This window comes from Pangasianodon hypophthalmus, chromosome 21 (genome assembly GCF_027358585.1).
Source record: "Pangasianodon hypophthalmus isolate fPanHyp1 chromosome 21, fPanHyp1.pri, whole genome shotgun sequence".
Taxonomy (NCBI): Eukaryota; Metazoa; Chordata; class Actinopteri; order Siluriformes; family Pangasiidae; genus Pangasianodon; species Pangasianodon hypophthalmus.
In genome coordinates this window covers 14,562,437-14,590,251 of record NC_069730.1, presented here as the reverse complement: position 1 = coordinate 14,590,251, position 27,815 = coordinate 14,562,437, and the positions used below count along the sequence as shown (strand labels likewise).

At 38.7% G+C, this 27,815-nt stretch overlaps 1 protein-coding gene across 1 annotated transcript; it reads right to left on the bottom strand.

The window, feature by feature from the left end:
- Positions 1 to 99: 99 nt before the first annotated feature.
- On the bottom strand, positions 100 to 27,090 carry sirt6 (sirtuin 6). Its single transcript, XM_026925679.3, has 8 exons — positions 26,877 to 27,090; positions 24,532 to 24,659; positions 13,338 to 13,520; positions 11,310 to 11,369; positions 7,330 to 7,425; positions 7,153 to 7,233; positions 4,744 to 4,867; positions 100 to 3,084 (listed from the first exon to the last, which is right to left on the bottom strand). The coding sequence occupies exons 1-8, from the start codon at positions 26,940 to 26,942 to the stop codon at positions 2,662 to 2,664; spliced, it is 1,161 nt and encodes a 386-aa protein (XP_026781480.2). The 5' UTR covers positions 26,943 to 27,090; the 3' UTR covers positions 100 to 2,661.
- Positions 27,091 to 27,815: the final 725 nt, after the last annotated feature.

Here is a 27,815-nt window from a genome sequence, read left to right as displayed (position 1 = left end):
ACACACAGACACACTTCTATTCAGTCTAGCCAAGACACCATTTATTTTTTGAAGACATTTATTTCTAACTTGGGCTGGTTATAAAAAGTTCTATCTATCACAAGTTTTTTTTTTTTTTTTTAGAAAACAATGTCACTGAAAGGAAATAGCAAAAGGTGTCTAGTTGGATACTTTGATTCAGTCTTGCTATTGTCTGGTGTGCAAGCAAAGCTCCTATAGACCAACATGTATGTCACATTATGGGAATAATTCAGTCCCAAAACGCATCCTTACAACTGGCCTCCAAAGTTTTTCATCATCAATAGGTACATTTTGTGTCAGGAACCTCTTAAGGAACTAAACAGTTCTGGAACTTTCCTACACAAAAATGACAAAATTCCAGTTTTGCGTTTTCACCCCGTTGAAGGAACCAGGACCGTGATCTAAAATAAAAAAAGTGGTGCAAACTATGTGACAAATACAACACATGCATCAAACAACAAATATGGAGGAGGTTGAGACTAAGGTTGTTGTTCATTATTGCTGTTGCTTTGTTGCATGAATATGTTAACATTAATAGAGCTTTTTAAACCAGATGCAAGCACACAAGAATGTATGCACATTTGTGCATAAAAACTAAAGCGTTGTTAAATCATTCTGCTTTGCCAGTTGTGCCACATCACCAATAAAAAAAGAAAACAAGCACTTCTTAGCTGCATACAGTTCTTTTTAATTCCAGGTAAGATAGCTGGTCACTCTGTTTGACGAATCAGTGATGTTTTGTAGACTAAGGTAAATCCCTGTAACTCCTGGAGCAGGAAATATTATCGGACCTGGTTCCTCTTGTAGGAATGCCTTATGTTCCTAAGTTCCTGAAACATTCCTTGGTTCCTGTGGTAGAAACACCCACAAAGGCTGATTTCTACTTCTCAGAAGATGTACATACATATGATGCACCTGACCTCTGACCAGGATAAACAAAAAAAAAACCCTTCAACTCCGAATTCCTACTTGGGAACTCCAAGTTGGGACATCAAATAAACATATACTCTATTTGCTTTTTAGATCAATCAACATAGAGACATATTTAATTGTTAAATCTATCACATTGACTATAGAGTTGGCTGTTTTGAGGAGATAAATATACGTCACTCATCACAGTTACCCGGTTAGCTTGTTGATAACAAAAGACGAACACGGAGGTGTCCATGTTTTTCCCTACTTTGTAGCTTGAACGCACAGAAGTTTAAAAAAAAAAATGATGTAATTCCGAGCTCTGACTTCCCACTTCTGAGGTAAGTCGAATGCACCAATAGGCCCTTGAGAGGGGCGGGGCTTTGTGTATCATTGCAGGTAGGAAAAAAAAAAGTGCCCTATTGTCTTAAGTAGCTTTGGTTATATGAACCACATTGCAACCAGCATAATATGACAGGAGAATGTGCAACCTGTAAACTAAATAAAATTTAAATTAAATAAAACAGCTGTGCACATCTTTAGCACAAGCTCAGGCTACAGCGTTTAAACAGTATCTTGAACTGAGAGCGCGAAGATGGCTGACCTGAGTGCACATAGTGTCCAAGAGCATACTCATTACAATTGATCACAAGGTGTCATGAAGGTGTTTTTGCCCACACAAAATTCTTCGCTAGCGTTCTGAGAAACTACTGAACATGACGGCACTTCACTCCTGCGAGCACTGAGCACTGAGACATGCACTCTTCCTTTTCGCTCACTCGCCATCGTTGAAACTTGACTTGACAGCCACTGACACAAAGGTCTGTTTGCACACTTTTTGCAGAAGTAGAAATCAGCCCTAATGCTGCAAGTATTTGGGCTTTAGTTACTTGAACACAGTTTACCCAGACTCCCTAACTCTTTACACCAAAGTAAACTTCACGCTTTATACAAAGTTGCATGCAACATCAGTGAGCAGCTACTGGTGCACTTTAGATGCTCTACAGTGCAATCAGCAATGACATATCAGTCTGTACAAGCGACTCGCACCTTATTTCACTATGCACTTGACGACGAGATCTTAGTCTTCTAAAGGAGTAAAGCCGGTCTTTTAAGATTACTTGTCACGTTTAAGATTACTTGTCACGTTGTACAAGGCAATCGTAATAAAATCTATAACACACTGCGTGATAACATGTGATCTCCATGTCTGATTATACAACAAGATCCTCTAACGATAGACCTGTGACTAAAGAAAATTACTACACTCTGCTTACATCATTAATCAGCCTGATCTTGAGGTAATAAGGATATTTTGTCTGTTCATTCGTTTATATTTTACTGTATTTTAAGCTTCTACTGTACTTTTAGCTGTCCAATGAGTTTTGCTGTCCTGTGCCGTCCTCCTATTGATGGCTTTTAAATGAGTTTTTTTAACTTTGCCATAACTTTGTAGTCAGCTGTCTTCTGTGGCAATGACACTAAATCGCCCACCAGTGATTGGCTGAAAAAATCTTAACTCATGACCAAAGAATTCTATAATTATGTGCAATTTTTTTCTGCGACAGCAAAACCGGGATGAAAATCGTACAGTGTAAAAGCCGGCTTAAGACACACTGGCTGTCTAGGAGATTTGTGATGTGGTAGAGAATCTGCCTGAGATTGTATTGCTGGTTTGTGCACTGAGATTCCTTTTTAAAAAGAAAAAAAAAAAAAAAAAAAAAAGTTCTATGAGGATGGAACATCAGTCCGTGGCTTTTTAGCTTCACCCACAGAAGAAGAGCAGAGTTCAGTCTCGGATTTGTCACTGACTCTGTTGAGCTCACTGACTGCTTCTGATTTACTGTCACCCACAACCTCATGTTTACATGGTTTCTTCAGTCCCTCATCATCTTCCTCTTTTTTGACTCCTCCATCATTGTCCTTCTTTGGTGTTTTCCTCTTCACCCCAGGTTCTTTCTTTTCCTCTATCTTCAGCTCGATCTTGACTTCCTTTTTCCAGGCGCCGTAGGGCAGGATGTCCGCATCGCCCCCTGAGAACTCGCACAGCGTTGGCCCCGCCCACTCTGGGATTTCCAGGCCCAAGAGCGTCATCAGCTGACCCATGACTTCATCCACGTAACCATGGATAAGCAGGTGGGCATGCTTGTCCTGAAATAATGCAACAATGTTAGTGTCTAGACACTTTCTATTAAAAACAAGAAGTAAAACACTGCAATCGGTTCTGTAACTTCACTTCTCCTGACCATCTTTCCTAAATACAGCTAGGAAAAAGCTTCCTAACACTTCCTAAGTCCTGTGGATTTGAGGTTCTCCTATTCCTAGGAAGAGCAGAAATGGTGATTTTCCTTCACTAATCAATCACGTGGGGTGTGAATGAATTGCTCAGTTTTGTCTTTCAGTAACACTTCTGAGAGCCACATTCATGAAACCGCATAACGTGACTAATGTCCTGTAATATTTCTGCACTTCAGATGAGATTAGTCGCAAACAAATCCAATTTGGACTTTTAGCTGCAACAGCAAATTGTGGTGTGACGTAAAAAAGCTTTTAAATCTGTAAGTAAAATGAATCAATCATATATAGTAGCTACGCTCTACACTCATAACAGGATTAAACGCTGAATACTAGCAGCGTGAGGAGCTCCAGGGAAAAGCAGTGAGGTAGCGCAAATCATTCACAAATACAGCTTTAGGGCTGCTTAATCTATTTAGGTTGAGAATGTAGGGAGGTAGCCAACCTACGGACTGGAGTGCTGGAGTTAAAATATGCAGGAAACTCCAGAATTATTGGCACCCTTTGAGAGTATGGGGAAAGATGATTGCATTAAATAGAAATTACAGACAATTATTTACCTTTTCTTGAACCTAGCTGCCTTTTTCTAAGAGAAAATAATTCTCCTAAGAATATCTTTTTTTTTTTTTTTTAAATAGTTGGGTATGGTTATATATGGAAATAGTTCAGCATGGTCTGTGAATTCTGGCTCTGACAGACAGTTCTTCAACCTTAGCTACATCACCCCAGTTCATAATCTCTATTTCTCAATATATGCGCAAACTAGTACCCTAACTTAAACCACCACAACCCTGACCAGGAAGTTACTAAGGATGAATGAATGAACCTTGTAAATGCATCCACAGTGACTCACATTGATGAACACGCTTCATCTGACCACTCGCTCATGCTCCCAGCTTCATATCTAACCACGCGACGGCATGAAAGTAAAAATTTACTTCCCACGGGATCCCATTCACACCTCTACTCAAACAGCCTTCTGGCAAGCTTTCTCAAAAAAACCAAATAGTGCGCCTCTTATTTGTATCTGTTTAGAACATTATATGTTCATTCCGAATCATGTACTTGTATTGCGTTACATCCTTAATATAAATAAATCCACCCAGGGCCATTACATACAGCTCAAACTCAGTGCTGTTACTCTCTCTAGGGGAAGGATTTGCTAAATACTTAACATAAGGGTGCCATAATTTTGAAATCTGCTCTACGTTTATGTTTGAAAAGAATTATTACGTGAAAATAAAAATTACACAGCATGTTTGTGTATTTAAGCTCAAAATATGACTCAACTCATATGATTCATGGAGGTGCCTATATATTCTGGAGTTGCCTGCAAATATACAATATGAATCAAATACAGTGCAAGGAAAGAGACAGTAATATTAGAATGATAGAGAGAGATGAGTGAGGAATGTGTGAATATCTGAAGAGACTGAGAAGTCGAGAGAATACTCGCTGGCTTTGAATTTGTGTGTGTGTGTGTGTGTGTGTGTGTGTATACACATGGTAACTCACATGTTTGGTTGGCTGTAGGTTCACTATCACCACTTTGCCTCCGGTACGTTTGGTCAAAACAGGCAGATCACCGCTGGGCTTAATTTGTAGAGACGTACCCAAGGTAAGAGCCAGGTCAGCTCGTCTGCGCCGCATGCATACACACACACACACACGCACGCACACACACAATGACTGAAATAAATCATTCTGCTGCATGAAAATTGAAATGTAGTGGCTGAACGGCTTGCGGAATGAAATGTACGAGACGAGCTACGGTTTGACCTGCTTGAGCATAAAGCACTTGAGTGCGCCCCACACACCCACCAACACACACACACACACACACACACACACAGACACAGACACAGACACAGACACACTCCTGAGCTTGCGTAAAATTTAGTCTCTATTGGGTCAAGAGATTTTTTTTTTCTAAGTGACCTCACGTATGGTTATGGCACTCTCATTCATATACAGCTGTCTGTCAGGACACACACATGCACACACACACACACGCACGCACACACACGCGCATACACGCGCACACACGCGCACACACACACGCAGGCTGTACACTTCAAATAGAGGTTAGAGTTACATGGTGTAAGTTTTTTCCACTAGCAATCACCACCTTTACTCTGCGCATTTCAAATGGATACACTGCAATTCCAAAAGTGTGACTGGGCTGAGGAACAAGAATACAAATAATTTTTCAGCCAGACACTTGCGTCTGATTTTGAAGCCGTGTACCCAAAGCACCTTTTTCTTATTTTCTGACCAGACATATTTTCCAGTCATATTTGAATTTCCATCTTCACTATAAGATTTCCAACACATAACAATCTGGTGGCCACTTCTCGCAAAGTACGAGTGTGTGGCTATAAAACTACGTAAGTCTACTGCATGCAGGAGCACATTTGCTTCATATTATTATTGGGTAGTATTTATGTACAGGATGTCCCAGAAATAACAGGACATAGACATTTCATATTTAAGCAGAACAAACATCAGCAATGCATGTGTAAATGTTTAGAAAACAATTCATAATAGATGCTTTTTCTCTTTTTACACTTATTTGCCTATATCTGTTGATTTAACAGTTATGGGTTTCCACATCTCTAAAATCCTCTGAAAGTGTCTCACACGCGGTCTCAGCGCCAAAGTCGTTACGGCCAGGCTCGATAAGGAGCATCGCTAGACTATTTTCAGGTCTCTCCAGAGATGATGAGTTCAATGTTCAATGAGTTCATTGAGGTCCATTTCCATGAATGGTTTTCTTGGCTGTTGTGTTTTCTTGGCTGTTGGCCGTATTCAGAGTGGGCAACTAAAGTTCAAGAAAAGTTACTCGTATTCAGATTTAGTGTAAGGAGATACTTCATCTGAGGTTTTTTAATAAGCCTAAGAAAAATCGGGAGATCGAAGAAGCAGATCTGTCTGCTTAAATACAATAAATAATAGACTAACATGATGATATATTAATGAGAAGATGAAAAGCACTAAAATAAACATCTAATAAGAGTCTATTATTCTGTATTATTTAAAATTATTTGGTAGCTTATAAAATAGCACTTGATCCAGCACACCCTATTATTTTTGCAATATTTTTGCAATATTTATATCCTGTACGAAACAGTTATCACAACTTAATTAAGCTGTGATGTATTGAACCAAGGGCATGAAATTGTAATGAAATCACTATCACACTTATTCACTCTTATGAGTCTTATATGTCAAATTAATAAAACAATGGCAATGCTTTTGTTAATTCAATGCACTCTCCTGTAAAGAAACTGTGCCTATGGCTTGAAGGATAAGCTGACCAAGCACTCGTCTGCTACACTTACAACTCACTTTAAGCAAGTAATTGTATTAATTTTTTCATGATTTATTATCAGCACTCCTGAGCAGATTTTCTGTAAAATGTCTCTTTACTTGACTTTTATGTACTTGTACTTTTACTGAGGTGTGGCTTCTGGCTGTACATCTCTTTCACTAAAGTCCTTTTCCCATCTTTGCTCACTTTAGCTAGGAAGACTCCATGTGGCTCTGCGTTTCTTCCATTTACAAATGTTTTCTTTGGAATCTTCAAACAAATCTTTCTGTGCCATCCTGTACATTCCCTAGGTCTGTGCCTTGACACAATTGTCTCAGAGGTCTACAATGTTTTCTGAATGTTTATGAGAAAAATATGATTTTAGATTAAGGCTGTAAGATAACAAAATGACAAAATAGTGTAACAGTATGGGTTAAATACATGCTGATTAAAATATGAAAGCCTGACCATGACCAGTGCCCAATGGGACACGCTGACGGCCTTGTCTCTTTCCACCAGACTGCGGCTTGCTCACATCAGCTCTGTCTGCTGCTTGTTTCTTTTGCTTTAACGCAAACACACACACACACACACACACACACACACTCCCCAACCTGCTGGCCTCATCTGCGCGGTTCAGATCCCGGTCAGGAAGTGAGTCCTCCCAGTCCAGAATAGTGCTGATCAGCTTCCCTCTGCCAAAAAGCAAACACACAGCTCAGATGCATTGAACCACACACACACACACACACACACACAAATTAATAACAGGCAGCTGTGGACCTACTCACCTGCAGGCTCGGAGTCCTCTGGATCGTGTGCCTTCGCAGTAGCGCCCTGTGGGCTTCAGACCCATGACCCCAATTACCTTTTCGCGCACATACTGCCTGCAAAATCACAAAGCCCACAATGCAATGACCTTGTCTAGACCTGAAACTCATATCAAATCAGCCCAGTGGCAATTAAACACAGACATTTAAAAGGAAAGATCACCTGAAAACGACATTACAGTAAAAGACTGACTACTCTAATTAATTATACTGAGCAGCGAAGTACTATTGCTTCTACCACATTGGGGGGGGAAAAAAACTTTCTTTTCTGCACAAATGTATAAGGACCACACGTATGCCCTCAAGAGAGCGACCCTGAAAATGCAGTGAAGATGGAAGAAAACACCTCCAAGGTTTTTTCAAATTATATACCAAGCTCGTTTATACCACAGCGCGGTTTAATGCTCAAATGTGATTGGTCAGAAGGGGTCATATTTTCATAGTTCCATCTGTAACATGGACGATACGTTAATATTAATGCGCTCGCATTAATACGTTACTGTTCCTATAGTAACAACTCATGAACACTGACTAGGACGGCAGATGCTCCACATAATCTAAGAATAATTAAAAACAACCCGATTTAAAAAGCAACTTGTTGTTTAACAAAGTAAAACGTATAATAGTTGATGTGGTGCTTTTTTTTAAGAGACATTTATTAAACGTTTATGGGAGGAGTCAAGTTTGTAAGCATTTGTAAGTAAGAGTGTAAGTTTCCCAGCTCAAGAAAGTGTTCAAGACAAAAGTGTTTACGCTTAAAATGACAGTCTGAGAGAGAGAGAGAGAGAGCGAGAGAGAGAGAGAAAGAGAGAGAGATGACCACTTATCGCAGTTATAAAGTAGGTGAGAACAGGAACTAACTTGTCTCTTGGACGTTCCACAACATTGAATTTAACTATAGACCCTTAAAATGCATGACTTATGTATTGTTCATTAAATAATAAACATTGTCATCGTCAGCAAATCGCTGTGCTGTTTATGGCTGCACGATATATCGAAATTATCGAAATACTGCAAATGTAAATATCACAATATGCATATTGCAAGGGCTTGCGATTACTGAATGATTTTAATACTTCAAAAAAATTACGAAAAGTCAACATTTTAGGGCGACAGAGATAGCATGGAATGCTATCTTATCCTCAAAAAAATATGCTGGTTATGTTGTTTTCAGTTTATAAATATAATTTAAATTGATTTTACACACTTATAGCATTATTGTACTGCATATCGCGTTATTTAGCAAGTTATCGCATATCACATTTTTCTTCATTATCGTGCAGCCCTAGTGCTGCTGTACGAAAATGATGCACTTTGCATCAGAGCACGATCTGGAGTGTGTTATTCCACTTGTAAAACATAGATCCTTACATAATAAACATCTTTGGCAGCTACAAGGTCCACTGGCTTTAGCAGACTTACCTACCGATTAGGGGAAATAAGGGATATTATGTGATGCTGAACACACTCTTCATATACTGTACATCTGCTAGACCTGATGGAATCTTCTCTGGAGCCTGATGGCAATACAATTATACTCTTTTTTTGCCGTAAAAGAGTAAATATTTTAAGCTAAATTTTGCTGTTTTATGGGCTAAAGGCACCTATTATAGTGTATACTGAGTTGATATCATGCTGTTAAAATGTAAAATTTACTTGCAAAGCTTATCACTCTGCGTGAATGTTACTGGTTGTAATCTGCTAGCGCTGTAACCCTGGCCGAGGTGGGAGAGAGTAATGCCAAGGAGCTGCAGGCAGATGTCCAGCTGCCCAGGGAATGAAGGCGTAAGCAAGGAGATACACGTTGCTGGCTGTGTGACCCCAAGCAAGGCTCTTAAAACAGCCTTCAGGGGAACTGGGACTTAAATAACAACTTCTGTTCGAGTGCTGATATGACAGGTTGAGTTCTAATTACAGGAAGGATGTGGCAGACGGATTTGAGGACCAACTTAAATAAAATTCTGTCTACAGTAATGTTATTAAAATGAAATAAACTTTAAAAAAAAAAAGGGAAATTCAGGGGCTTCTGTAAAAAATGTAGAACTGTTGATGTAGAGACGGCTTACTGCAGATTACAGAAAGCTAGTAAAAGGAACCATAAATTTTTTTTGCTGAGAAAATTCTGAACCAATTTTAGAAAGAACATATATTTATTACATTACGCCAGCTCCCATTAGTGTACGAGAGCATGGCAGCTCCATTTTAGTGGATGTTTGTGAATGATGGCTCATCTGCATTTTGAGCGTATGCTGTGTTTCTTCCTAAAGCTTTAAGAAGGGATGCATCCATACCTATTCTGGTATCAGGTGTCAGTCAGGCACCGTGCTTATTTACTCATTAAAAAAGTTCTCTGTAAAATATCAAGAAGAGATACTGCAGCATCTTCCTAAATACAGGTAACCTGAAAAAACACATGCTGTTTAAAAAGTGTCTTTAAAAGGCAGTTGACCTGAGTGTCCAGAACAGTATCAGGGAGCGTGGTCATTAAACAGGAGTGCAAGTTACACAGGTACAATCATGGGAAAAAGTCATTCTCCAAAACGATGTGAGAGACTAAAACTCTGACAGAAAACGTTACTTCACGTTATTGTTGCTAAATGTGGTTCGACATGTTACTGAATTATAGCTTGTACTTATCATTTATCATTATTAAGGCATTGATAACTAAACACATACAATTGAAGGAGGATGTACTTTCCTTTTTTCTCATGACCGCATGGACGAGCAGCAGTGAAGCGAGCAAGCAGAGAGCGACAGAGTGAGAGAGAGAGAGCGAGCACTTCAGTTCAGCGAGCACCGAGCACTAGCGCTGAGACACACACTCACCAAAATCTACACTTTGCTCGTGAATCAAGGTGCAGTTCACAGCACCTGACTCTCAATCTTAATGACCTAGCTTGCTGATACTGCTCTGCTCTCATATCAGCCACACTCGTGCTCTCTGTTAAAGATACTGTTTGTACGCCACAACATCTCAAACATAAAACTCAGCACCATCAGTGCATCCCTAGCTTAAACCTTCATTGATCACCAGTGAAGGTTAGGTGAGATTTTTAATTTTTAACGCCATGTTCAGCATCAAGTGCTATATTCATGGCAGAAGCAAGGTTATAAATAATAAATGAATAAAAATATATAAATGAATACATGGGTAGATATACATAAGAACAGACACACAAAAATAAACAGGCAAACAAATAAATTAACACAACTGAATTAAAGATATTTTAAAAAGTAAAACAATTTAAAGTGTAAAATATTTCACCTAAGCAAGGTAAGCATCTATGTGGATCATTTCGAATTAATTTGGGATAAAAATTTCTAAAACTCTTTCTGGTGTTACTCAAAAGTGAACACAAGCAATATTGACGGCTGGTTAAATAATTGGTCACGGCAATGTTTCTGGTCTTCTGCCAATAGTGATTCATATACCACTCGATAAATGCTGTCTCTGTCCAACGCACCATTTAAAGCATAATTCAACCTTTCCTTGAGAGAGAGGGAAAAAAAAAAAAAAGTATAAATGTGGTCTGTAGAGTGATTACACTGATTTTTTTTCCCCCACGCTGTTGTTTATTTATAAAAAAAAAACAAAACAATTTGAAGCTTTTAAAATGCCGTTTCTAGCAATATCCAGGGATTTTAATTACCTACTCTGGACAACAGTGAAGGCTGGCTTCCAGGAAAAAGACAAAAAAACAAGTGAAGGACAGGCATGTGGAAGGAGTAAGACAGCAGGATAGAGAGGTCATGCAGAAATAAAAACACAGCAGGAGGGATAGAGATGCACGCAGGGATTAGGCGCTGACAAGAGACAGACAGCAGGAGAGAGGAGTACAGTGAGGAATCAGGAGAGAGAATCTCAGCAGGAGAAACAGATAGAGAAGAAAAGACGAAAGACAGACACTGATGAAGAGACAGGGCAGAAGACAGACACGCACTTGCCGCACTTCTCACATTCCTCGACGAACATATTCCCGTGGAGCTCGGACAATCGGTCCCTGAAAAAAAAAAAGAAGAGAGAACGCTGATGAGTGACACACAGGGAGAGAGAGAAAAAAAACACAAACTGTTAAAATGAGAAGAAATATGGTTCAGCCAGCTTAAAAAACAACAACAAAAAAAAAAGAAAACAAGCATCCGACAGCTTCTGTTCATCTCATCCTCATCATAAACACATTTCAGCATGTTAATGAGTTCACTTGAACGGCTGAACTTTTATTCGGGCCGCAGAGGACGCTTGGTCTCGAGATGATTTATACCTGCAGAGTTATAATCACAAGAACGGCACCGTTAACGGCAACCTTGGAGGAGAAACGAAGGGCCCGAAGCAGCGCTGATCACAAGATCATGTGCAGAAATGGAAAACGCAGCGTTGTGATCTGAGTGATGAGAGCTGTCAAAACACATCAAATCCAAATCTATCAAATTCGGATTTGCATTTCTGTATGAGTCACGTGTCACACACACACAAGCGGTAAAGGTGAAAAAGAAAGGACAGGAAACAGCACACACTCTCAAACACACAGAGCAGACGCAAATCTATGCAATCTTTGTATGAAATAACAGCTTCTGATTCGATTGTTCGACATCAAATTTGTATTTCTAAAATATAAAGATACATACATAGGAAAACAAACAAATAAATAAATACTTATTTTGCAGTGATTTGCTCTTTTGTTCCATTTCGCAATTATGTTACCAAATTCACAACGTCATCGCAAACACCATAAAAAAAATCAAATCCAGCATCGTGAAAACCACAAGAATAATAAAGTCTTACATTATAATGTTCAAACAAACAAACAAACAAACAAACACAGAACACATGCGTAAATGTCGATTTCCAACACTTTGCGCAGTGAAGCTTTCTAGAGAGAGTTGGTCTATTTTATCATAATAACATTTCTGTATAATCAGAATGGCTGAAAATTCAGTATCCAGTTGGTCACATGCCTACTAATTTTACCTGTAATACTAGCTGCTCTGTTTATTCTGTAGTATGTTTGATATTTAATATGTTATGTATGGAGTATATAATCATTATTACAGCTAGTTGTTTTTATTAATGGATAATATAAATGCTCCAGTCTGGTACTGAGTACTGACATCAGGCTTGATACTGGCCTAAAATCCCAGAACTGGATCTCTAATCTGATCCATGGAAGTCCGTTATGCCATGATCATGTTATACTGACACTGATGAACAACAGGATGATTTCTCACAAGTGACAGCAATGATTTATCAGGATAAACATATGAGGAAATAAATACTTTTCATTTTTCATTTCAAGTGTTAATGTTGGAGATAATTTTTTTCAAATGGTCATCAAGTAATAATAAAGCATTTTGGTAAAAGCTGTTATAAGACAGTAATCAATGCCGTGGTGGTGTGATGAGACCCAGCATGAAGCAGAGTTACTGCTATCAGCCCGTAGTTGATTATTTTCCAATAACAGCATGTCTTGAAGTGTATTATTCATCTTATAACACAGAAATTGGCCAGTATTTTACTAATTATAGAACGACACATCGTACTTTTTATCCATTTGTAATTACATTTGTTGTGGAACATCCACAAAACAAGTTAGCGCCTGTTACAGCATCTATAAAGCATCTCGTTCTCATGGTGGATAATTTACCAGCTGCTACAAAGTGCTGACACTGGAGACTAAATGAAAGTCTCCTTACAGAAAGCTTCACCTTCACAAACATTAGACGTTTTTGTTAAATAATGGCTTTTATTTTTCAAATGTGTATATTATTAGCCTTAGATTATGTGCAGCGTTCACCAGACAAGTCCCTGTGTAAGCTGTTACTATAGAAACGATAACATATTAGAATGAGTGCATTAATATAAACCTGTGATTTGTCTTGGAGCCGCTACATTTATACAAAATGATCTGTCCAATCAGATTTGAGAATTCGACAGCACTGTGGTGTAATGGGTTGTTGTTGTTGTTGTTTACCTGGGGAAACCGGAGCGCAGGTGAAGGCCGTCCACGTTTTGGCTGATGAGGTATTTGAGGTAGCCGGCCCTCTGCAGCTGCAGCAGCGCCATGTGAGTCACACTCGGCTTAGCGTCTTCAAAGGTAGTGTCAAACTGAGGACTCTCTCCCCTTTCCTCCATCGTCCAGACGCCTTTCGGGCCTCTGCAGGAACACACAAGCACACACACATGTATTTCTAGGTCAGCGTTTATTGAAGTAGGTCTGCGTGTCCTTTCTGCACTGGACATTTTAGAGTTTTTTTCCTCCTCAAAACAAACATAGAACATGCTAGAGTGGTTCAAGCCGAATTTCTTTTTTAAAAGGTGGAATTGCTAGAGTAGAATGAAGTCAGTTTAGATTTAATTTGACACTCTATCTATAATTTTCAACTTGTGTGATTGCATTGTGCATACCTTGTCTGATGTGTGTTTAGCTTAGTTTAGTTCTTTCTCTCTCTCTCTCTCTCTCACTCTCTCACTCTCTCTCTGCATTTCTCACTGTTTATGTGTGGTTCACTTGCAACTCTTTCGTTTCTTCCTCTCTGCTTGTTTCTCATCAGGGTGAACCATTAAGCACGAGACACAACAAATTTCTTTTTAATGGCAATGCATGCACCAAAACACAAGGGTACACAAGTTTGAGTCTAAACATTATGGCATTAAAACAACAGAAACGGAGGAGAATTTTCTGTGGCTGAGTTTTAAATGGTGTACACTGTGCATGTAGGGAACTAGGGTAGGCTGTACAGCTTCATCATGTCAGACCCTAAATAGGACACACTTATAAAATGGTGGATTTTACTCAAGGCTTAGAAATGTAAAACAGCAAAATAGCTATTATTTATTATTTATTAATGCTCTCTTCTAATCGTTTCTATGGTAACAGCTCATCCACAGGGACTTGTATGGCGGACGAGCTACATAATCTAAGACTAATAATAAACACATTTAAAACAGGTTGTTATTTCACAAAAATTTTCATCAATATGGCGCCATATTCATCAATATGGCAAAGGAGACATTTATATTATATTTACGGAAGGAGTCTCCAGTGTCAGCACTTCGTATCGGTCATCCGTCATGTGACAAGTTGAATTTTTTTCTTAACTTCAAGAGCAAGAAAAAAAAAAGAGATGTTGGTGAGGGAACGACTGTTTACAGCATTTATAATGTAAGTGATAACAGGAATTAACCTGTCTCGTGGACATTCCATAACATTAACTGTAACTATAACTGGTTAAAAAGCATCATATGTTCTACATTAATAAATTACAAATTATTATAGATATCTAATCACAATGTGCATACATGACTCGCTCATTACATAAAACCGTGACAAATAAAAGGTACCATGATGTACTTTTGCTATATCACTCACCACTATTCCTTGAATCATTTCAGAATTTGCTCTAAGAAAACACTAAAATATTGAGAGCAGGACTGGTGGGAAAAAAAAACAGATTCAGGTCATACAATTTACAAAAAGTGGAAGGCAGCGGCAAGGCCTTGTCCTTAATGACAAATTTGGCAGCTAGAACTGAGGCGTGTTTTTATAGATGCTGCTCCTTTTCATCGTCCCCGTCTTGATCTTACTCGCAGACGGCCTTTCTGATGTGAGCTTCTGAGAGTAACGGTAGGAGGCAGAAGAAGGCGAGCGACCACAGCGAGTAGAAAAGAGATAGGGAGAAACGATGAGATAGAACGTACAGAGAGAAAAAAAAGGGTTAAAAAAAGATGGAAGGAAGAGCGAGACAGCGTTCTGATGTTATTAGAGTACATGCAGTGTACATCAGTGGTGTTTACAGCGCTCTTTAACAACACTACTGCTTTCTTATGGAGCTGCACAACATGATCAGTGAGATAAGATATGCATTTTTTTAATCAAAATCTAAACCATAACATGCTAACATCTAACAATCTAACATCCAACCATACTTGCTCTTGTCTAGGCAACACACACACATTCTTGAAATATGAAAAAAGAAAATAAAATTAACTAAAAGTTCCTCATGGGTGCCATTTTTGGAGTAGAGAGGGACCTATCATAAACTATACTAATTATACCAATACTGTTAGACAAAGTTAAATGTGTAACAGGCTGGGAAAACCCTTCACATGGTCAAATTTTAATATTGTCTACTATATATATTTATATATATATATATATATATATATATATATATATATATATATATATATATATATATACATACACACTCTGAGCAAAAGTCTTAGGCCTCCTGTTTTTAGTACAAACTTCTAAGCGAAGGATCGTCACACCAAATATTGACTTTGTTTCATTTATTACTGTTTACTGCTCTTTATCGTATTTTGCACAGTACTGTACACACACACACACACATATATATATATATATATATATATATATATATATATATATATATATATATATATATATATATACTTTTTTTTTTTTCAGAGGATGAAAGCTGGGTTATAAGTCGGTTCTGTTTGCCACAGCATCTTTTAAAAAGCTTTGTCATGGTTTAGCCTCCCCAGTAGCAGAAAAACTCCAGTTTATTTATTTATAGACCTCATTTATATTGCGCTGGTTAAACGACACTGAATTCACCTCCACATTTTCTCAGAGAGTTTTAGAAATTTTTATCCCTAATTAATTTGAAACAATCCACATAGATGCTTGCTCAGGTGAAATATTTTACACTTTTAAATTTCTCTCCACATTTTGGCCTTTTCAGGTGCTGTAACTCTGCTGGATTCACTGCTAAATAATATCTTTTATTCTTGTAGATGTGAGTGAAAAGTACTTCAACTTCCGAGTCATTTATCAACATGCAAACGTGAATATGATGAAAATCTGCATTTACAAAACTTCTGTAAATATGTTGTCAATTTTTAGATCAGTTTGGCTTACACAAACATTTACAAACTTTACTCAAAGATTGATGAATGAGACCCATTGTTCAGGTGAAATATTTAAGTTTTCTTAGAGTAGCGATATCAAGGTATATTACTGTCAGAAAAAATGGGAAAAAAATAAAATAAAACAAAAATTTCGTCACAGTTGACTGTTTTCTAGAATTCAGTCGCAGCGACATCTGGCGGGTTTGACGCAATGAAATATATATATATATATATATATATATATATATATATATATATATATATAACCATGCAATGAAATGTATATATATATATATATATATATATATATATATATATATATATATATATATATATATATATATACATACATATCAGTTATTATAAATTATTATTATTTGCTTAGCAAACAATGCTTCACTGTCCCTGAGAGTTGACCAGATTATGTAATTCACCAAGTGACTCACCGTAAGGAACTCACAGTTATATGTTACACTTATAATGATAATAAATCATAGAATTTTAAATATACCTTTGAGATTGAAAGAAAAACGGTGAATCACAATACTGCCAAGCAACTGATCTGATTCATTTCTTTCTTTCACTTAGAGGTGTGCATCAGGACTGGGACCCAACATGTGTTACTTTTCAGATGTGAAGTTCATGGGACAAAACGTCTATGTTCATTAACGTGAAGCACGTCTTAATTTTGCTCAGGGTTACTGTGGTTTAAATTATTAATAATTTGTTTACATTTTGGGAAATAGAACTGACTAAGTCAGGGTGGTGCAGTGGGTTGTGTTCCTGTTTCACAGCATCACTGTCCATCCCAAACTCAGGTTACTGTCTGTGTGAAGTTTCCAAGTGGGGTTTCTCCAGGTCTTCTGGTTTCCTCTCATCTCTCAACAACATGCCAGTGGGTGGACTGCCTGTAATAAACTGCCCCTAGATATGAACGTTCCCAGGACAGACTCTGGCTCAGTCACAACCCTGACAACACCCAACTAACTTTATTAGAAAATACTGCGAGTGGGTACACCAAAAATTATAACAGAGGACCCGAAATAAACACAATTAACCTACAGATATATACGTACTTGCTTTCAACTATATGCATATGTCCAGAAGATGGTGTCAGCACATCAACTGTATACGAAAAAAATTAACACAACGCATTGTGTGGTGCAATATAAACATAAATGGTGGCAGAATGTGAAGCAGGACAACACATCTTCTCGTCGTCAACTTCCGCCTCTCGACTTCTGCCATCATACTGTTTTCCTTGTGCAACTTTGAAAGGTATTCGGGTGCTAACCAAATTTGTTGCGGCTATTAGATTAATTAAAAAAGAAAAACTTTTACTACACTTCTGAAGCCTGAGGACTGTGATCCTTACAACGCAGAACCCGAAGTCTACTGTCTGCAGACTACAGAGCTCAACACATATTGTGAACAAATGCCCAATAAACCAGTCCTGCAGTTCTTCTGGAAAACATGAAAGAAGACGCTGAATTGCATTTAGTCAATTTAACCTTGCACTCAGTTGATAACACAAATTTATGCACTGTGTGTCTGTGGGTCCTATTTCCATTTGGCCTTAGGCAACACTCCTCTATATGCATGTATGCATGCGTGTGTGTCTGTGTATTGTCTGCCACTACATGTGTGCATGTCTCAGGATCACGTGTGTGTATCTAGTTGTAGTTAGTGTCTAGTGTTCACCTTTTGAAACTCGTTTATATACTTATCAGTGTGTAGCTGTATGAGTGTGTGGGTGTGTGTGATGTCTGAGATTCTGCTTGAGTGTGTCGATGTTTGGATCTAGTTGGAGTGTGTGTGTAATGTCTGAGGTTGTGCTTATATACTCATACACAATGGATAATGGCGTCCTATTGAACCTATTGTTCCCTACAGAAGGTATAATAACGATGTTCTACAACCTTTGGAGTGCAGTATGTAAGGAATAAACCACAACGTGACATGCTGTTATAAGAAAATAATCAACGACATGAAGAGTTACTGCGAAGCTGACTATTTTCTAATAACAGCACATCCTGAAGTGTTTTATTCCTCTTACGTTAAAGCCAACTGTTACAATTTTTATGAAATAAAAGAATGTCAATCTTTTAATTCCTTTACAGTTATGTATAATGTTGTAGAACATCTGCCAAACAAGTTAGTTCCCGTTATCACTTACAACAGCTTATGGTGGCGGGGGCGTGGTCGAGCGCTGTTTGTGAATGGAGGACGGAGTCTGGGAGAAAGCTGAGTAACTCCAGGACTGTGGATAATTAGTGTGGTTCTTTTTGCTCAGTGTGTGTGCTGCAGGAGGAACGAGAACAGAGATAACACCTAGAACGAGCTGAGCTGCGAGGAGGCAGAAACCTGTGCGTTTGTGTTCTTTATTTCCTGAACGAGGCACTGAAAAGTGCCCTGGTACACAGCGAGAGAAAATAAAAGATAAAAAGTCAAGGCACGCTCTCCAAAGCCCGCCTCCTGTGTCCTCATTCCTCTATACGCTTACCCAGGGTTTCACACAGCTATAAACAGTCGTTCTCTCATCAGCCTCGCTTTTTCTTTCTCTTGAAGTTAATAAGACCAAAAAAAAACAACATGCTGCACTAAAGACTCCTTTCAAAGATGCTAAATAAACATCTCCAGACAGAATGGACCATTTTTGTTAAGCAGTTTATGTAGAGCGTCCTTACAATTCCTTGCATAAGTTTAGTACTATAAAAACATTAACACGTTAGAACGAGTGTGTTAATATAAACCTCGCAGTCGGAACTACTGTCAAAATTAATCAACACTTTCTGGTTAATCAGAATCGAGCATTCAGGAGTGAATGAAATGGCCAACAAAACACCGTTTCAGGTTCAGGCACAGAGAAAAAGACTTAGGTGACTACAATTACAACATGAGCACTCAAACATTCAAACAATGCTTGTTTTTTTGCTTCAGAACGTAACTTTTGTGAAAATTACAGCTGCATTCAGTGAAATTGGTTCAAATGACACTACATCACGCTACACATAAATGCCCCATAAATCATCCCTTACTACGAATAACCATTTCTGTAAAACGTTACACATAAAGTTAAGGTTTTACTGCTTTGGATTTATTATATTTAGTCTTGCAGGCAGCTGATAACACAAACGTAAGCAATGTTTGTGACCTACTTTCATTTGGTTTTAGGCAGTATAAGGTTTCAGACATTCAACGAAGTACACGTCATTATCATTTCCTCTAACGACACTGGAGTTTGGAGCCGAAAGTGGAAGACATGCTTGCGTCGAGGGTTTGCCTGGGGGGCAAAAAAAAATCTCTGAATATCTAATTCAGTGGATATTATAATTCTAGGTGCAACAGCATGTGTGCGTAGTGTTCGCATTAAGATCCTTTTAATGTGTGTGTGTGATGCCTGAAAGTATAGAAGTGTTTAGATTAGGACCCTATGTGTATTTGTGTTATGCTTGCTTCAGGAACCTGTGTGGATGTGTGCGTGCGCGTGTGGTGTTTGCTTTAGAATCTTGTGTGTGTCTGTATTTGTGCACAGCTCTGTGGGTTTGTTTTCTATTTGCCTCAGGATCCTGTGTGTATATCTGGTAGGAGCATGTGCGTGTGTGTGCATGTGTGTGTGTAGTGCAGCCTGCCATCCCTCTGTCACCTAAGGATGCCTCCATTTGACAGCTACTTGCTCCTATGAAACTTTAACGGCTAGAACACTCGAGGCAAAATAAGCAGCTTCTCTCGCCGTCTAATGACACACACTTCCGCTCCTGTATGCAAACCCGTCTCTACACACACACAGTTCACAGTTCTACAGTTCACTCATCATGAACCTGCAACTGGCTTTCCCGGTCTACATGTGTGTTTGTGATTTGATCCACCTTCGTGCCTTTTCTAAAAAAGCTTCAGAACAAATCACAGGAGTGTCAATGAGCCCCTGGGTGAGATCCCTAACTCTGTGCTTGCACGTCATTTTGGTGTGTATAAAAAAAATTAAGAGCATTTTGGTCATTTTGAAAGTTTGGAAGCTCTGTTTGAGCAGACTCTACAGACCATTAATCAAAGTGAAAACAGACCAACATGTCAATAAAATTTTAAACTAAAACTCAACTCAGAACTTTTAGGAATAAATTTTGAAAACCACTGAAAATTGCATGTTAATTACAAAGACTGAAGAATTTTTCTTTTAATTTGACAACATTTTTACTCCTTTCATCTAATTCTTTTTGCGTGCTTTAATCTTGCCATGCAACACATTTTCAAACAGCAGAATGCAAACAATGGATGAATGTAATTCAAATGGATGTTTCATGTTTCATGTGGTGACACTTTGAACGCTCTTTCAGCTGCCTCTGACTGTTTATAACCGAGCAGTGCTTGAGTACTTTGTGTGGAGCCGCTCAGCTCACTCTCCCTTTTATGCTGATAAACCTGCAGGTTGTTATTCCCTCAGTAGTTCTTATTCCTGCATGAGAAGCATTTTTTCTACTGTGACATAGTTTCATTTAGTATTTTAATAAGACTAGATCATGGCTGCGAGACGTTTATGAGACATGACATAGCCTAATCTTAGCTTTTGCTATTTGTATTATCTACTCAATATCGCACTCAAAATATCTGTAAAAATAGGTATAAACTTTACAAAAATAACATTTATATATAAAAATATAAACATTGTAGTACTCCAGATCCTGCCCCCAGCACCCCATAACTGATCAGACCTCAGATCTCATCCCCAATGCCACTGTAACCAATCAGACCTCAGATCTCACCTCCAGTGCCACTGTAACCAATCAGACTTCAGATCCCACTCCCAATGCCACGGTAACCAATCAGACCTCAGATCTCACCCCCAATGCCACTGTAACCAATCAGACCTCAGATCTCACCTCCAGTGCCACTGTAACCAATCAGACCTTGGATCCCACTCCCAATGCCACTGTAACCAATCAGACCTCAGATCCCACTCCCAATGCCCCGTAACCAATCAGACCTCAGATCTCATCCCCAATGCCCTGTAACCAATCAGACTTCAGATCCCACTCCCAATGCCACGGTAACCAATCAGACCTCAGATCTCACCCCCAATGCCACTGTAACCAATCAGACCTCAGATCTCACCTCCAGTGCCACTGTAACCAATCAGACCTCGGATCCCACTCCCAATGCCACTGTAACCAATCAGACCTCAGATACCACCCCCAATGCCCCGTAACCAGTCAGACCTCAGATACCACCCCCAATGCCCCGTAACCAGTCAGACCTCAGATACCACCCCCAATGCCCTGTAACCTATCAGACTTCAGATCCCACTCCCAATGCCACTGTAACCAATCAGACCTCAGATCTCACCTCCAATGCCCTGTAACCAATCAGACCTCAGATCTCACCTCCAGTGCCACTGTAACTAATAAGACCTCAGATCCCACAGATCAGACCATGGTTTCCGCCCCAACTGCTCTCTAACCAATCTGAATGTAGTTCTCGCCTAAATTCCTCTCTAACCAATCGGACTGTAGTTCCCGCCCCTAATTCCTCTGTGACCAGTCGGACTGCAGTTTCTGCTCCATTATATATATATATTCATTCCCTGACTGTATCTGCTAACTGTGTTTCCACAAATATTGATTGTTACAATTCACCATTTAGAGGAAAGTACTTCACTGCTCCTCATTTGAAACAACTCAGCAGCTCACGGTGAAATACCAAGCACACCTTACCATTATGCCTTTGACCAGTGCAGTTTCCTGAGTCCTGCCAGATTAGACCTCACAGTCAAACAGTGCTCTGATGTAAAGTCAAGCAACGAGCTGTGACATTTCCTGTAACGTTTCTGAGGAAATTCCTGCAGTGACAGACTGCTATCTAACTATTCATAATCAAATGTTGTATCAGTACTAATTAACGGTGCTGATCGAGATACTTTATTAATCAGAAGCACAATGCTTTAAATCATGCAGATACAGGTCAAGAGTTCTTGACCTGTCCATCTCAGAGACTGTGGCACGATTGCTGGTGCCAGTATTTCAGAAATTGCTGATCTCATGGGATTTTCACACACAACAGTCTCTAGAGTTTACACAGAATGGTGTGGAAAAAAAAAAATCCAGTTCTGCACAAATGTCTTGTTAGTTAAATTTGGCTTAGGGGTACAGCTTCTTCTATTAAACTGGCAGGTGAATGTATATTAGCTAGCTTTATTTGCATTTAATTGCATTAAATGTATGCATTTAATAAATGAGTGCATTAAATGTGACGATGTGGACAAAAGGAAGAGGAGCCTATTGCACGTCTATTCTGTAACATCATATTAAATGTTTTCTGAATATCTATAGTCAACCATGTATGTTATTTATTAATGCATCATTTTATTTTCTTCCTTTTCTTGCTACACACTGTAGCTGTATCCTGACCCCATGCCCCAGGCTATAGCAACGACCCTCTCAAGTCGTTCTCAAGTCAAACTTCTGTGGTGGGAAATCAAAACAGTGGTAAATGGGTTGCCTTTTGAGTCTGGTTCCGCTCAAAGTTTCTTCCTCATGTTGTCTCAGGGAGTTTCTCCTCATCACTGTCATTATGGCTCTAAATCTGCCTCCAGATTTCTGTAAAGCTGCATTGTGACAATGCCTATGGTTAAAAATGACTTTCACTCTGATTCAGAAAGCTCCCTAAACTGTTCAGTGGCGTTCAACTCAAAATCCGTTTATCCAGTTTAGTTTAATCACCTTTTAAATGTTCGCACTATTCTTCTGACCTTAACGTCAAATACGGTTTTCTTTTAAACATTGTGATCATTTCTCTATGTTCTCTATAACGTCCGTCTGTGAGCTGTGAAAGTCATGGTCAGATGGTGTTAGAGAAGGTACCAAGGCTCTCTATCCCCCTCTAGTGAGTTCTCAGAGGTATCATGCGCTGGTTAACAAAACTGTAATCAAATTGTGTGCATCTGTTTGTTCAGGAAAAAAGAAACTTTGTGTTTTTTATTTATGTAGTTTTACACCTCTCTCATTGCTAATGACAGAGTTAGACAGACGTCCCTCCTTCAAAGAATTTTACTGCTTAAAAAAATAAGAAAAATTACAAAATCTTATAAATCTAAGAGAATACAGTGTTCTGTCTTCCAGTGGTGTGACGATATACTGGTATGATGGTACAATGTGATACACCTTTTGCATTAATTTTCCAAGATACGAGAAACATCTATTGAATAAAAAAAAAAAGGATGTATTATACTTCTATGCAGTTTTAATAAACTACTAGAGACTAAGAGCGATCCTCTTAAGGCCTTTTTAAAACATATTCTTGCAGTTCACCTAACTAAATTGAACATCTTTTCACAGAATTAATTCAATGTGATCACACCATGGAAACATTTCACAGTTTTGACGAGGGACATTACCCAAGTAATTTGTAAAAAAAATGATATTGAAAATGTTCTGTGCTGCGTTTTTACTGTTTACCAGGGGTGTAACGACCGGATGATCTGGATCGATGCGTTGATTTAAAAGGCAAGAATTAGAAAGAATCGAGGCGACAATCAAATTGATTATAAACCAAAAAAGAGACAGACAACTGGTGTGTAAAAATAATTCATATTTTGAAGCTGATGTAGCTAGCAAGGTGATTTGCTCACGACTCTGATACTTAAAACAGTCCTTTTCTACGTCATTATAGTTTACAAGAAAGCCTAGCCCAGAGTCTGAAATAATAAATATATAAATTGGTCACAGAGCGACTGTAGATTACAAATTTGAATCGTATTGTATTGTCGCAGATCCATTAGTATTGTCAAATATCAAATCAAATTAAGAATCAAAATTGTATCATTTGAAAACCTCTTATTTTCATGTGGTACTATTTTATGTTATAATGCTTTATTAGCCAGTTAATAGTAGGTAATAAGAGACCCGGGCAAATGGGATGAAATGGCCTGTAATAATACATATTAGGCTTTAAGGTGATTAACCATTAAACAGATGCTTATACTCAACAAACCATGACATTTCTACATGACTTTCATGTATCAACACACAATAAATAAAACGTAATGCTGGGTTGAGTGTTAGGTAAAGCTAGGGAGGTCCCACTAATGAAGTCAAAATAAGTTTGGTTTTGGCTTGGTTTTCAGCATTAGGAATACGAGCATGTTTGTGTCTTATAGATCGGCAAGCAGATGTGTTTGGATAGCGTGAGAACTTTTGTTGAAGGTTAGAAGATACTGCTTAAGATCGTGTTTTTTGTTACGTTCACATTAGGTTTTAAATTTAGTTCGAAGCGGCGCAGGGTGACGTAGCTGTTACCTGAAGTCAGGTATGCCTACAGAGGTGCTGATTCCTGCGCCCGAGTGCACCACCATGTACTGCGAGTCTCTGATCAACTGAGCCACAGTCTCCACTTTAGCTCGCAACTCGTCCAGTTCATCGAACACCTGCAGTGTTCAAAAAGAAAGCAATTGATTGCACATGATTAGTGTTGATACCTTGAGTCTGTACAGTTCTTCTGTTTTAATACACACAAGTCAAAAACATTAATGTGTTTTGCATCTTGTAATAAACCTGTTGTACTTCTCTTAGTGATTTCTGCTACGTGAATACACAAGGCAGAGTTTTTCTGCTTTGTTCAACAGACGAAAAAGGGATTTTTCTTCAACATAGGAGAGATGCCAGCAATAACGCCACATCCTTTTGATAGCTCTGATGTAATATAGAGGAACAACTGAGTGGCCATTTGTGCATGTGGGACCTTAAATATGGGAGGACTCATAAATAAATAATAAAAAAAAAGAACTGTGATTCGAAGTTGCATCAGCTGATATAAACAACATGTCAAATATTTTATCCGTTTATAGTTGCCTTAATGTGGTGGATCCTCTGTGATAATAGTTAGTTCCTATTACCAGAACTACACTATATGAACAAAAGTTTGTGGACAACTAATCATCAGACTCATATGTGCTTGTTAAAGATCTCATCTCATTCCAGTCCCCGTTTGCTGTTATAATAACCTCCATTCTTCTGGGAAGGATTTCCATTAGATTTTGGAGAATGGCTGTGGAGATTTGTGCTCAGTGAGCTACAAGAGCATTAGTGAGGTCAGGCACTGATGTTATGTGAGGAGGCCTGGGGTGCAGTCGGAGTTCCAGTTCATCCCAAAGCTGTTCAGTGGGGTTGAGGTCAGGGTTCTGTGCAGGACACTCGAGTTCTTCTACTCCAACATTGGCAAACCATGTCTTCATGGAGCTTGTTTTATGCACAGAGGCATTGTCATGCTAGAACATGTTTGGACCTCTTAGTTCAAGTGAAGGGAAATTGTTACACTACACCATACAAAGACATTCTAGACAATTCTGTGCTTCACAGTTTGGGGCAACAGTTTGGGGAAGACCCACAAATGGACGTGATCGTCAGGTGTCCACATCGTGTAGCTATAAACAGTCTCTCTTTCACCAACCTCGTTTTTTTCTCTCTCTTTAATTTAATAAGACAGCTCATCTTGTTACAGCGAAACATTAAAACGCAAAATCCTCTGTCCTGAAGACTCCATGGCGAAAAATATAAAGTGACAGCGTAATCTCTGACTAAGACAGAAGCTGACAAACCGCTGACACTGAAGACTCCTTCCAAAAATGTCCAATAAACGTCTCTTCATAGAAAACTTCACTATATCAACAATTAAAAACATTTTTAATCTGTTTATGTAACTCATTCATCATACTAGTCCCCGTTAGCTGTTACTATAGAAACGAGATACTATAGAAACAAGAATGGCCCTCCTGAAATGAAAAAAAAACAAAACAAAACAACAGCAACCCTCACAGAATTTGTAATGGTTTTAATGGTTATAATGGGAATTGTATTGGTTTTACTGGAAACTCTAACAGTCCCTGTGTGTCTCTACTGGTAATTTGTTGCATGTTATGTCTAGTGGATACCATGAAGGACCAATAATGGCAGTGGTAATGGTTTTAATATTTAGCTGATGGTTTGTAATGGTATTTGTAGTAGAAACCATTAGAATTTCTGTGATGGTTTCTATTGTTTTTTTTACAGCAGGAGTGCATTAGAATACACTAGCAGAAGCGCATTGATACACACAGTGCAGCCGGGACTACTGTCAAAACAAATAAATCAACAGCTTTGGACCAATCAGTTTCGAGAATATAACAGCGCTGTGTAAAGTAGTACCACCTTTAGCTATTAAAGGTTTATGTTTTAATTATAATTATAGTGTTATAATTAAAATATAGAACAGCTCTTGGGTTGCGTACTTAACTGGCAAGACATGGTTATGTAAGACAGTCCATAACCTGCATGATTTAATTCGGCTATTTGCTAAAATATCTATTTTCCTGTACGGATGATGCCGAATCATCTAGATCAACAAAACACTATCTATACATGTGTAACTGAAGTGCAACAGACGGAGTATAACGTTACAATACTTGTTCCTACAAGCTCAACAATGTGCTACAATAGTAAAATTAATTAGGGCCCAATCCCAAATTGTCTCTGTATTCCCTACTTTACGTGCACTACATTTCGCATGAAATAAAGATTTTTGCAGCCTATGTAGTGCACTACATAGCCCCATAGTGAGTCATTTGAGATTCAGCCAATAGTCGCTAGCTAAAATGCTAACATGGTACCTCGGGAAGTCCACAGATGCCTTTATCCGCGTAGGGAGACAGTCCAGCGGCATAGTTGACAGACATGGCAAAGCGTAGTTAAATCTCGACTATTAATGTCTTTATTAAAACATGCACAATCACGAATTAATTGCTCTTATTTGTAAACAGTTGCGAGCTTTTTCAAGCTAGGATTCTGTCGGTCCTCCTCTCTACGTCATACGGAATTTGCGTACTGCTGTGCACGTTTGCGTAAAACGTCACTCGGTTGCGCTTCATAGATTGATTCTGAAAAGAGCCATTCAATTTTTTTCTTTTATTTAAATAACGCTTTTAAAATCACTTGGGTTAATGCATTGCATTTCTTCTCCAGACTCAGTGGTATATTATTCCTTAATTTTTGCTTATCCTGTAACTTTTTTCGCTTCCCAAACTTCATTTGAAACACTCTAGACTTCATGAACTGGGTCCTAAAGCACCGCATGTTTATTCCTTATGAAAGTCATTGAACATATAATCAAAACGGCATTGTACACTTTGATTAATATTGTGCCTTTGACAGATCCCAAGACGAAAAAAGACAAGTTCACTGTGTTTCAGAAAAATAGCAATAAGTTAAAAACTCTGTCTAACTGTTGGGGTTCGATTGCCACCTCTGCCTCTGTGTGCGTGGAGTTTGCATGTTCTCCCCGTGCTTCAGGGGTTTCCTCCAGGAACTCTGGTTTCCTCCCCCAGTCCAAAAACATGCACTGTAGGCTGATCAGCATTTCCAGATTGAGTCCATAGTTAGTGTGTGTGCGATTGTGTCCTGCGATGGGTTAGCACCCCATCCAGGGTGTCTCCTGACTTGTACCCCAAGTCCCCTGGGATAGGCTCCAGGTGGATGGACTTATTGGATTTCTCCCCCTTTTTTCTGCTGCAATTCCTCCATTGGAGGGGTGCAGAAGAGGGGCTGACCTG

Excerpts from the sequence above, each read along its gene's own strand:
- sirt6 (XM_026925679.3), bottom strand. The coding sequence starts at position 26,942 with ATGTCTGTCAACTATGCCGCTGGACTGTCTCCCTACGCGGATAAAGGC. Across the intron at positions 11,370-13,337 it reads CTGCGCTCCGGTTTCCCCAG|GGACCGATTGTCCGAGCTCC; the intron begins GTAAACAACAAC and ends TTTTTTTTTCAG. Across the intron at positions 3,085-4,743 it reads ACCTACAGCCAACCAAACAT|GACAAGCATGCCCACCTGCT; the intron begins GTGAGTTACCAT and ends GCATTATTTCAG.